Source organism: Meleagris gallopavo, chromosome 5 (assembly GCF_000146605.3).
Source record: "Meleagris gallopavo isolate NT-WF06-2002-E0010 breed Aviagen turkey brand Nicholas breeding stock chromosome 5, Turkey_5.1, whole genome shotgun sequence".
In the NCBI taxonomy this organism is placed as follows: Eukaryota; Metazoa; Chordata; class Aves; order Galliformes; family Phasianidae; genus Meleagris; species Meleagris gallopavo.
The window spans coordinates 56937313-56949805 of record NC_015015.2 but is presented as its reverse complement, the minus strand read 5'-3'; the positions used below and the strand labels follow the sequence as shown (position 1 = coordinate 56949805).

Here is a 12493-nt window from a genome sequence, read left to right as displayed (position 1 = left end):
CGGTCCCGCCGCTGCCGCGTGCCCTCCCTTCCGGTGCCGCCAGGACGAGGCCTCCCTCACCCTGCTCCTGCTGGTGCCCGACATCCAGCCCCAGAGCCTCAGCGGGGAGGTGGCCGCCAACCGCTACAGCGTCCGCTTCTCCAGCGGTGCCGTTTCCTATGCCCTCATCCTGCAGTTCCCCGCCGCCAATAGGCTGGCTGCCCCCGAGAGCAGCGTCAGCGTGGGCGCCCATAACGCTGCCATCCTGCTTGCCAAGGCCGCGGAGAGCACCGGGCTTTGGGAGAAGTACTGCTTCGGCCTCGACGCCTCTGCTCTGCAGGTAACAGCTTCCAGGGGTTGCTGTGCTCTCCCCACGTCGCAGCACTGTGTGTGTGATATCTCTTAGGTTATCACTTGCAGGGCTGGTAGCAGACGTCAGCGTGATGAATTAGTGCTGGTATCGTGTGAGCGGAACGAGGTCGTGCTGTGGAGCTGATAGCTTTGTCCTTGGGGCTGGAACGACTTCTGCCTCCAGAGCTGAGTCTTTTCCTGAAAGAAATGCTGATATGAGTGAAAATAGCCTTCATCCTTAACCTTTGCCATGTGTGTTTGCCAAGACTGCCAAGTTCACCAGCTGTTTCTCACAGCAACATTGCAAAGCAATAGTAATCACAGTGCTGTGCTCTGGGGGAGCCTGCGAAATGAGGATGTTAAGTAAGATGATCTCCAGAGGTCCCTTCCAACCTCAGCTGTTCTGTAACAACCTCCTGGCTCACGCAGCCTGTGTATGTGAAGAAAGGAGATGTTGATCATCTACCAGAGGGACACACGTGTGCAGTTCCTTGAAATGCAGGTGTGAGGGGAGTGTACCCATCTGCCTTTCAGTTCAGCATTCCCTCTACAGCTGCAAAACACAGTAGTGTAGCCACGGTAACTGAGAGCAGTCTTCCCCTGTGCTGGTGTGCTTCCCCATCCTCTCGTTACAAATCTTGTGGAGATGTTTTTTTCTTCTGAAGACCATTAGGCAGCGGATGCTCTGTGTGATGGAGAAATACAACATGTCTGCTGCATCTGGCTGACACCTCGCTGAGGGCCAGCACTCTCCACAAAAGATGCTCTGTGAAACAGCACTCACACAAGTTTGGTGGAGAAGTTCTCCATCAAATCCACCCTTCTGTAAGCTCGGTGCCTCATGTAACTTATGTGAGCAGGGGCTAAGGCTGTGTAATTCTTACTGAACTCTTCAGCCCCGTGACTTTCAGCTTATCTTTGTTTTAGAAAATCAAACACTTGGCACTTTGGATCACAAGCCATGGGAGTGCAAGTCTGCAAAACTGGCAAAGTGTATCCAAAGGGATGATGGCTTGCAGAGCCTTAATTGCTCAGTCCCTACAGTTAGAGCATACTGTGTGATTCTGAGGGAGATACATTTATCCCATTAGTGCAGCTGAAGCTTCCTGTTTATTTCCCATCTAGCAGGCTACCCACCTTTCCTGTGAGCTTCTCTGAAGGAGGAGCTGATCAGCTGGGCATCAGAGAGGATAGATTTATTGAGAACCACCCGCACTGAACTGCTTACAGTGTATTTCCTCGACTTGTAGCAGGGCAGGAGCCTGCAAGTCTGTACAGTTGGGAGCGCAAAGTGTTTGGCACTGGAGCTGATCGGTGGAAGCAAGCACTGCTGATGCAGTGTCAGGTTGCACTCAGGAAGCTGTTGTGCCAACTGCTGCCTTTGTTCTGTATGGGTAAGGAAGGGATGAAGGGCAACTAGAAGCGCTCTGACTGCTTTGTCACCTAGTCTGCATATATCCATCCCTTGCATCGTGTGCCATGATGCATGTCAGTCTGCTTACTCGTTGGTTTATGGCAGAAACATACATCTAGCAATCTTACTCCTGGAGTATCTGATAGCCTGCTGCAGTTCTCCAGGGACGTTAGCAGAAATGATGGGGTGAGGATACAGTGGTTTGCAGATGCCACTGTGATTGATGCTCATTCATTAACATTTATCATTTTAAATGGTTATAGCAAAATCCTACACTGTAAGGGAGCAGAGCACAGCTTTCTGTGACTCTTTGCAGGGTTCTTGCTGAAAATTCATTTTGGGAGCAGGAAATTCTTCTGCAGTGTCTGGTGCTTTGGCTGATGGATGTGTTTGCATGCTTTGATCTCAGCCTTGTGGTTAGGATATTTGATTTGTGTATTCATTATTATGAGGGGGGGAATGTCTTCCTATGGAAAGGTTTTCAAATGCTACTCAACAATGGAATTTTGATCAACACTTTTTTTTTTTTACAATAACCCCCATATCTTTAAATGTTCTGAGTTTATTATGCATTGCAAAGTGTTTTGGATGGAGTAGTAGTAGGAGGAGCTTTGGAATTAGTCACAGGCCTCCAGCCATTCATTTATGTAGCAGAGTAAAAAAGATGGATTTCTTCTGTGGTGCAGCCCTTTTGGATCCGGGACAGCAAATTGAAGCAGTTGGAATAATCTGAAGTCATCTGTTCTGTTTGCTTTTTTCTGAACTATGCTATTTCCCAGAAGTGCCTGTGCCAGCACAGATAACTGCATTCACTCAGAATGAAGTGAGAAAAATTAATATTTAATTAGAGCTACTATTATATGCTGTCTTCTGTCCATTAATGATTAGTCTGTGGTATTTTCTCCTCTACTAATGTTGGTTTCCTCAATTTGTCTGCTGTAATCTCTGTTATTTTTTTCCGTTGGATCTGTTCCTGTAAGTCAGAGCTATGTTTTCTGCTTTGGGATCTGCCAGTAGCTGCATCGGTCACAGAGGAGAGCACTTGAGGGATAAGCTCAGCAGCAGTGCCCCACTGAATGTCATTAGGTGGTTTTGGTGGCCTGGGTGAACAGAATGTTATCCTTTACTTCTTGGTTGTTCTGCTGTCTGCCTGCTTGTAGCCTCTTCTCCCACAGTGGATAGCAAACAAAGACCCCGGTGTTCTTCATGGACAGGAAATGCCCATGCTGATATCTTCTAGGAGTCTGCTTCTTATGGGAGACGAAGGCCTGGAGCAGGTTCCTTGCTGGGTGAGTGATGCAGAAACGTGCCTAGCTCGCCGCTGGCTGTTCCAGTCCCCTGTGATGCTGCCCGTGTAATTGCCTCCCATTAACTCACCAAACAGCCAGCAAAATGAATTGGGATAATTGCTCGCTGCATGAGCAGAATGTGTGTCTTCAGAGCCCCATCCCCAGGCTGCGATATAGCGCAGCACGTTGCTTCATTTTTATCTCCTGCGTGCCTCTGCCCAGATCGACATGCCGATAGCTGCGCCCGTAATTGCACAGCTCTGCCTCGCGTGCTTCTGAACTTCTGTTCCCACAATGGCCTCTTTTCTCCTCAGAAATTGGACTGATGCAGATAATGGAAGAAGAATGAGTCGTGCTCCGCTTAGAACAGCGCTCTTGAAACAGAACTTCAAGGACTGGGTTTCCTTTTGTAAAGGCAGAGCCTCTTGAATCGCTGTGCTGAAAGATGGTATATTTAGAGCTCGGTTTCCATAGATGCTGAGCAGTCTGGATTTCCACCCCAGCTAAAGCGAGTGCTTATTTTCAGCAAACCTCTGCAGCACAACAGTCCTCCGCCTCCCAGACCTCAGATGTGTTGCTGCAAGGACTCCTTCATTTGATAGCTCTTAACGTCACCGATGTTCCCACTTTGCTGCACAATGAATAGCTCTCTACCAACCCTGAGCCGTACTCTCTGAGTACTCAGCAGCCATTGCTTCTTTTTCTTTCAGAGTGATCTCGTTCCTTGGACAAACCATGATGAGCAGAAATCCTATGAAAAATAGAAATTTCATAACATTGGACTTGGATTTATATTTCAGGGGCTCAGATGTTCTGTTTGTCACAGGCTGTTATGCTCCGCTGCAGACCTCAGCGTGTTGATCCCTCTGCCCATCTCTCCTGGTCCTGTTTTTCCAGGAGAAAATGTCTGAGTCCTAAGAGCTGACACTGAGGAAACCCCCTACACCAGAGAACCTCCCCCCTTTCTTTTTAAGACAACAGAACTTGTGAAATATGTTATGAAAAAGAATAGCTGAGAGCTAAATACCCATCAACAACATTTGTGAGCCTGCCAGGCAAGGTTTCTGAGAACAGCGTGTCCTGGAACGTCCCAGTTCACAGCAGAGCTGGAGTTGGGAAATTACTGAAACCATGGTTTTGTAGAGTGCTGTTATGTCACGTTTGCTCTCCTGTTTGATTCTGAACAGAAATACAAGCCAGGATACTCAGCAGCTCCTCTCTGGCTCACTGCTGCAGCCCATCGGCATTTGCACCTGCCATTCATTTCCCTTGCCTACCACCAGTGCAACCAAAGAAACTTGCTTTTTCACTACTGTGTGATATAGAATCTTTGCTTAGGAAAGATGTGTTGTGAGCGTTACTTTAACACAGGTATCTGAAAGAGAATTGTGCAGTGACACGAAGCTTTGCTTCACTTCCGTGGGAATGCTTATGTCTTTGTGGGGAAGTGTTTGATGGGTGTGTTACTGAACACAGTGTGATATTTCTGCTCGGCCTGGCCACCAGAGCTCACTGAGACCCTGTCAAAGCTCTTGCTGTTTTTTCCTTTGCTAGGAGCCCTTAGATAACGCTGCAGCACTGTAACCTCTGGTCACTGCCACGTGTCCAACCTCTGGACTGTGTCCAGGCACTGTGGCTGAGCCCGCTCCCCTGCTCGGCTTTCCTCGTGATCAGTGATCTCAGACTTAGGACTCTGGTGGAGAAACAGTCTTGGTTTGAGGGGCAACCGAGAGTGCAGCCAGCGGAGTTGTTGGAGTGCAAGAAACCTTTGCATTTAAAGGCTCTGATTATCAGAAAGAGCTCTGAGGTGGGGAATGGATGGACTGCTGCAGTGTGTTCCTGCAGGGTGCCTGCACATCCAGCCAGCAGTGCTGGATCGCAGCTGTGAGCTTGGATGCAGCCCTGCTGCCTTTACTGCACCCACGTTTTGCCTTCGGTTCCAAGCTGATCTGAGCTGTTAGATGTTTTCTTTTGACACTCAATGAGTGTTACCATTCTCAGTCACCAAACTGCTAAAAAGAGTCAATATCCCTTGGTTAGGGGCACCTCTTAGACGGCATTGTCTTAGAAAATGGTGCTAGAAAATGAGCCTGTTGCATTTAAACTTTATGAAAGTTTGGATTTGGTTCACTTAATTTTGGGCTCAGCACTTCATGACCCTTAGTGAGGTTTTTGGGAGACAGGAGAATGTTGGGAAAGGAGAACAGAACCAAGTCACTGTTTTGTTTTTTTTTTTCCTTCCAAAGTACATTCAGATGATAGTTTGCTTCTGCTATAAAGCAAACAAATGTCTGATGAACTTTGGATTGATAGTTTCATTATGGGAATAATGTTCTTACACAGAGTGGTTGTGTCAGGAAACATTCACCTACTGATGAAGCCCATGGAAGCGCTTTTTGAGCTGTTGGATCTTTGCAATCATTAAAACCTTACCAAAATTTCCCCTCTGAGCCTCCAGTTCAGCACCTCCACTCCCCAGAACCGTGAGCCTCAAAGCCCCGTGCAGTGAGACCCTACAAACAGAGGGGTCTGTGGATGCGGGTCTGTGCTTCAGGGATCAGCCTCTCCCTGCAGGAGATCACAAATACTGTTAGCCTGAGGTGTGCCCTTCTTTTCAAACCCTTGCAGCCTGTGTCAGGGCCTGGAATATGCAGTGCAGAGCAGAGGGCTCAGAGTGCAGCCGTGTGAGGGCATGGCTGAGAGCCACGGGGAAGAGCAAATGCAGTTCTGAGCTGCTACAACAGTATCATAGATAGCAAAAAACAAACAATTTAAGATGCAATAATTTCTTTATAGGGTCACTGAAATCACTGTACAGGCTCGTCATTTGCTGCTGCATTTACAGGCCAGAGCAAACAGGTTTTTAAATACATTGCTGAATGACTTCTTGCCGAAGTCTGTGCCTTGATAACATCTGCAGGAGTAGAAATGGCCTGGCATATGCTCGCTGTGAACGCAGAGTTTGAATTACAGTTGCTGGTTGTCTGAACACGCTAATGACAGTCATTGTATTGGTAACAAATGGCACTGCTTGTGCCAACAGCACCTGCTGCTTTCATTCCCGCCTGGCTGCTGGCTTTGAGACTTTGACTACTTCCTTGAACTGTAAGTGCAGGGCTGTGGGAGTACAGCACAAAGCTGGTACGAGACCTGCAGAATGGTGAGAGACAGAATGGTGCAAGCAGCAGCACGAGCAGTGACTTCTTGTCCTCGTCTAGATGCTGAGCCTGTTGTGTTGAAGCTTTGCGGAAGTTTCCACTTGTGACAATTCCTGCACTAACTAGTGAAAATAATAGGGAGCTATTTTATTTTTCCCATACAGATTTTGTTAAGTGTTGTACCTTAGAAACAGTGCAGCATCTGAGTGTGCGTAAGGCTGCATCCATAGGGGGCAAAAATGTGCAGAACTACCTATTGCTCAGGCTGCAAGGTGGTTCTGCTAACTGGATGTAACCTTCGTTGGGCTGACAAGAGGGTATGAGAGAATGAGATGTTTTGGATATAAGTGACAGCAGAAGCCTTGCAACTTACTCCTCCTGTTTCCAACTCAAGTGTTCACTGCTGAATGGAAAGGTGATTCTCCCAGCAGCCCTCTGGGTTGAACTGGTTTTGCTGTGCTGAGTGAGGTTTGTCTTAAGCATTGCCTTAAGCGGATGTCTTTGGAAGAATAGGAGCACCGGGCTCCACCACACTTAGGAAACTGCTCCTCCAGGATGTGTTTTAGGGCTGTTCATTAACTGGAAGTGATTGAAATCTTAAAACCTGTGGCAACGTGTTTGGTGCTGCTGCTGAACCGCAGCTGACACAGCCTCAGGACCTGCCCCAGCCTGTGTGAGCCTTGGGTACCTCTCTGCTTCTTCCAGCCACTCCTGGCTCATGCCTAAGGGGAGACTTGAGGAGCCTTCTCAGGTGGATGTGAAAGGAATACTGTCATGCATGTTTCATGGCTGTGGCTTCAGGAGGTTTGAATGCCTCAGGTGTGTGAGTTTTCCCAAAGCAAGGGGCTGAAACAAATCCCTGTGTGCTCGAGACCCCCGATGGTAGGACAGGTGAGGACAGCAGAACTGCATCGCTGCGAATCGTTCCTCAGATCTGTATATGAATTGTGGATCCAAAGAGAGAAAGCACGTTATTTTCCTCTGCACTGTAATCAACACGAGCTAAGTGCTGCTCTGTGTTGGCTTCACTGCGTCCCTTCTGAGTGTCCCACGCAGAATCTGTACCCACAAGTGAGTTCTGGGACTGCTGCTTTGTGATTCGGGCTCCCGGCGTTGTTCCATGTGGGTTTCTTGCTCCAATACCTCTGAAGTATGGGACAGAATGAACATAAACTGCTCTTTCTTTTCTTTAGGAGAGGTTATTTGTCAGTGAAGAAAACGTTGATGGATTCCTACGCACTGTTCTGTGCCCCTCCTCGTGCACGCAGTCGGACCTGGAAGCTCAGACGTTAATTGAGGTGCTCGATGTGTCTGAGGACAGAAGTCAGATCAGGCTGAAGGTAAGGAGCTCTAGCAGCAGTACATGCTGCTGACTGATTTCTATACTTCAGCATCAGCTTGAGTGAAACAGCTCTGTCTTGATATAGCACAAAAAAACATGGCTTATGGTGTATTCGTAAGCATTGGTGTCAGTTTGTAGGAAGAGGTTCACGTTTGTGCCATTTAATGTCACCAAGGGATTGAAACTTCATTATATTTCACTGGGAAGGTGGAGAGCCGTGATGCAGTCATTGAAGACGTTCTTTCACCTCGCAGGAATACACAGTGGCATCCATGCACTGTCTCTTGCTGATAGAAAAGTGGCCAACTAGTTAGCTAGTGTGCCTTCTTTACAGCAGTTCCATGTGCATCCAGGTGATGACAGCATGCTGCAAACAAATCAGGGCAGATGTCTTCTGAACAAAACCAGAACATTCTTAGCGTTGAGCTAAATAAGTGAATGCTCCACGTCCTTCCTATATACAACAGTTGGGTGGAGCCTGGTAAGCAGAGCTGGGCTTACCCCAGGGACTTGGGGCAGGAGGGAGGACAGGAAGCTGTTGCTGGTGGCTGACATGTGGAGGGCTCCTTAGGATGGGCAGAGAGAGTTCTGTTGCTGCCAGTGTTTCATGCTCTACCTTATCACAAGGACAGTGAAAACCTGGAGAATTTTGTTTGTGAATAATTGGGTCTCAGACTCTTAAAAGTATTTCTTTTGGTTCTTAGCAGAGTGAGCCACGGCTCTGGGGTCAAGGAAGCTGTGATGCAGGCAGCGCAGCCCCGTGCCCAGCTGCCCCCTGCCTGCTGGTGGGAGGCCGTGCCACCTGTGGGGATCAGGCAGCAGCAGGTGGCACAGCTCACACTCTCCTGAGGCAAACAGAGCAATTCCTCAGTGAACTCACTGAGGCTGATGGAGAAAGGCAGCCCACATGCCAGTCCCTATGTTCTCAAACAGCAAGACGGTCGTTTCCCTCACTGTAAGGTTAAAACCTGCTCCTCGCAATGAGAGTTCGGCTCCTCTGGCTGATGTTGTCACCCCTGGGCACGGTGGCTTGCCTTTTTCCACTCTGTTAATTACATTATAAGCCATGACCACATGGAAGCCGCCCAGTAGTGTTTCCTAATGAAGAGGAAACCCTGAGGAAGCGAGCAGCCTCTCGGCCCCTCATTCCCACTGCACGGGATCAGGAAAACCTCTGCTCCACATTGACTGCTTCCTGGGGGGAGAAACGAGCATCCCTGCCTGCATTCACAGCAGCACGGGCTGCCTGGTCAGCTTCAGATATAAAACAATGAATGTATTTTCTCCCCAGCCGCAGGAAGCAGCCTGTTCTGAACGTGATGAAACCAACCAAGCAGTGAGCAGCTCAGGAGGAGACGTCGCTGCGAAGAACAACGGGGACCACCTCCAAACAGAGCCAGAGCCAGAGCCAGAGCGTACCGCCTCTGACACGGCTGAGGAACGGCCTACAGAAAGCCAGCGAGCTGCCACATCTTTTTTAACAACTGAAACAATAGGAGAAGTGGATGGAAGTTCACAGCATTGTTTGCAGCAGGAACCTTCTGACACCGGTGCAGCGCTTCCTGGCAAACCTGGGGGAAAAGAGCGAGCTTTAGATGAGGCATTTGCGGGCCTGGGGCTGGAGGGGGGTCGGGCAGGGGGAGCGGGGAGCCCAGCTGCATCCCCAATCCTGCAGGAGGTGGGTGAGGATGGGAGTGTGCAGAGCATTACAGATCACAGCACACACTGCAGCATCGCCTTCCAGAACTCCGTGCTGTATGAACTGGACTAGCAGGGCCACGCCAGCATTTCCTCCTCGTGTTTGACTGTGGTTTATGGCTGCAGGGCTGAAAGCAGAACCGGGTTCCTTCTGAAACTTTAATCTGTCAACGAAGAACACTTAAGCCATTAATACTTTCTGAAGTTAATAGGTCTAAGTTTCCTTTAATCATACGTATGGGTTGAAATAATTTCACTGACAGGAACGATGCAGCTGAAGCTCTGCGCTCCTGGAAGACAGTGCCTCTTTATTGTTTATGTAACTTTCTTAATCTGTTGCCAAATTACACAGAGTAGTTGTATATCCTTCTTCTAATGGCTCCCTCAGGAGCCGCTGTATTTAGTCCACCTAGAAATGAGCAGTGTTCATCATTTGCTCAAACCCTTCATTTTGTGATAACTGCAGGATTAGGCAGCCGCCGAGTTCTAGCAATCAAATGAAATTCCTAATTACACGGAGAAGTTCTAATTAGTCTCCTAGAAATAATTAGCATTTATACCACATATTCTGCCCTAGTACATGTTTTCAGTGATGCAGCATCCAAGCACAGCCCCGTCTCTCAGCTGAACAAACACAACCGTGCAATAAAACCATCCTGTCTCGTGGCCGTCTGCTCAGTGCGGGCGACTTCTGGAACTGATTCCCTTCACCCAGATGCGCTGTTGAGAAGCAGCTCTATGAGAGCTGCAGCACGCTGCGGGCTCCTCCTCTCTGAAGTGCAATAACCAGGAGAACATATCTACAGTAAACTTTCAATTCCCATTCTGACCGCTTCTGCTTCTGGTTTTTGAGTTGCACAAGACCGTAATTCTTCAGAACACAATTAAATGGGACGTGTTTCACAGCAGCTCTGGAATTGCCCCCATGTTGCTCTGTGAGCTGCATGTGCAGAAGTCCCTAGGAACACAGAGCCTGGGGTGGGGGCTGTGCAGGGAAGGTGAGCCCATGGTGGTGCAGCTCTGGGGGAGGGATGGGGGGAGCTGACACAGCCCGCACTGCTGTTCTCAGCATCAGCCCTGACTGTGGAACAATGAAATGTAGCAAATACCAAAGCTCATACAAAATCTTGGCACTCAAATTACCCGTAACAAAAATGCAGTTTATCATGGCACATTCAGAATAAACATTTTGTATTATTTGGACTATTTCACAAAACCTAGCTTGCTCTGGCAAGAACATTTCAGTAACACGCTCACAACCTAAAGTGGTGTCAAAGTGGGGAAGAAGGGAAGAGCTGCCCGTGTCCCCGTGTGCTGCTGTCACTGGTCTAACGACACCAGCCCTATTCCATCTGATTAAGAAACAAAGCTGGTTCTTCACATTCCCCCCAGCATCCCTCAACATAAGATCTACCTGTACCACCTTCACTAGCAGCTTCATTTGCTAACACTCTCGTGTTCCACAAAACCTCTCTGCTGCCAGTGGTGCTGTGCCATCACCTTAACGCAGACTGACGAGCGCTGGCTGTTAACGAAGGGCTCTGCTGCTTTCACCTCCACTCAGCCCCTTCTATCACCCAGCACTGCTCCCATTTCACGCTGCTGACAGCTCCAATGCAAGCTGGGGGACACCACACAGCTGTTCCTCTATTCTACCTCCATTAGTGCCATTCATTCAAACCACAATGAAGTTCAATGCAGGCTGATGGACACCGCCCCACGTCCCGGCTCCGCAGCAACACAAGAGGCCATCACCTTTACGGGATAATGAAGAACTCCTCCAGCATTACAAAACAACTGAATTTTATTTTGGCAGAACTAAAAAAATTGTATATATTTATCTACATCGTAGTAAAAACAATGATTTTTTTTCTTTTTTCCTTCATATATTCACCAACACGCGGCCAACCACCCGGCACAGCACGGCGCCGCGGATGGCAGGGAGGCAACGCGCTGCCCCAGGACACGGTGCAGAAAAAGAAACCAAAGCGTACACAGCGAGCACTGCAAAGATGTGCTTGGAGCAGAGCTCTCTCCTCCTCTTCCTCCTCCAAGTGAGCGCAGCACAGAGCACAACCATCCACGCTGCTCCCACAGCCCGGCCGCACACAGCGCTGCCGAGCTCTGTACACCAGAGATGAACGTTTTGGGACACCTTTGACATGAATGTTTATTCATATTAAAGCAGAAACCAACTCATAAATGCTTGTTTTTTGTTTGTTTTTCTCTTTATACACGTGTGTGTCTGTAAAAGACGGGATGGGGCAGTTCAAAAAGGAGAAGGCTGCGAGCGCGGTCCTCACTGGAGGCGGCGGTAACTCTTACAGAGTTCGTGGTCCCGGATGTCCCCCCAGCCTCCGTTCTTGACGTGAGGGGACAGGGGGGCCATGGAGTACCTTTTGCTGACGCTCATCGTCTCGGGGAACAGGTACTGCCGGTTGCTGCTCAACAGAGAGTCGATTTTGGCACTCTGGGAGGACGGCCTGCAGGACTTCTTGTGGTGCATGCCGCAGTCTCCCGTGTGAAACACGCGCGGGATTTCGGGTACCAGCACCTTCCAGAACTTTGGAAGACACGAGACAGTCAAGTGCTGCAGCGTCCAGTCCCAGTTGTAGTCGTCGTACGTGCAGAAGGCGTCCGTGCACTCGATGAGTTTCTGGTAGGTGTCTCTGCCGAAGGCCATGCCCATGTTGTGCTCCGTGGACTTCCACGTCTTCACCTCGGCCTTGTCGGCGCGGCCGGCGAAGCCCCCGCGGCCCAGTGCGTAGGAGCCCAGCGAGACCAGCTGGCACTCGGGGCAGTCGCGCTGCCGCAGCGCCCACAGCCGCTTGAGGACGTGGTAGAAGTCGGGCGCCAGGTAGTGGTCCTCCTCCAGGAAGACGATGGGCCCGGCGTGCTCCCGCAGCGCCCGCACGCGCTCCCAGACGAAGTGCAGCTTCCACCACCAGTGGTGTTTGGTCTGCGAGAAGCGCGCCTCGCGGTAGTGGCCGAACGAGTCGGGGAACTCGGCGTTGAGGCAGCCCAGGCGCAGCGCCGCCGCTTTGCCCACGTCGCGGGGGCAGTCGCGGGGGTCGTGGCCGGGGAACTCGCGGGGGTACAGCTGGACGCTGAAGGGGAAGAAGACCTGCAGCACCGGGCAGAAGTCCACGCCGGCCGCCAGCCGGTTCAGCTCCTCGGCCCACAGGTCGTGGCTCAGCACCAGCAGCACGTTCTCCACGCCCGCCGCGCGCCGCAGGGACTCGAGCAGCAGCCGCAGGTGCTC

General features: G+C 50.0%; 2 protein-coding genes across 2 annotated transcripts in view; one reads left to right on the top strand and one right to left on the bottom strand.

Annotated features, from left to right (window-relative positions):
• DNAAF2 (dynein axonemal assembly factor 2) overlaps positions 1-10060 on the top strand; it is an 11339-nt gene extending 1279 nt beyond the window's left edge. Inside the window, exons 2-4 of the mRNA XM_019616147.2 lie at positions 5-319; positions 7385-7531; positions 8825-10060. Of these exons, the coding sequence (XP_019471692.1) occupies positions 5-319; positions 7385-7531; positions 8825-9304 (942 nt within the window). The 3' untranslated portion in view covers positions 9305-10060. The remainder of the gene's footprint in view (positions 1-4; positions 320-7384; positions 7532-8824) is intronic.
• Positions 10061-11095: 1035 nt separating this feature from the next.
• Positions 11096-12493, bottom strand: part of MGAT2 (alpha-1,6-mannosyl-glycoprotein 2-beta-N-acetylglucosaminyltransferase) — a 1820-nt gene continuing 422 nt past the window's right edge. Inside the window, exon 2 of the mRNA XM_003206835.4 lies at positions 11096-12490. Within this exon, the coding sequence (XP_003206883.2) occupies positions 11531-12490 (960 nt within the window). The 3' untranslated portion in view covers positions 11096-11530. The remainder of the gene's footprint in view (positions 12491-12493) is intronic.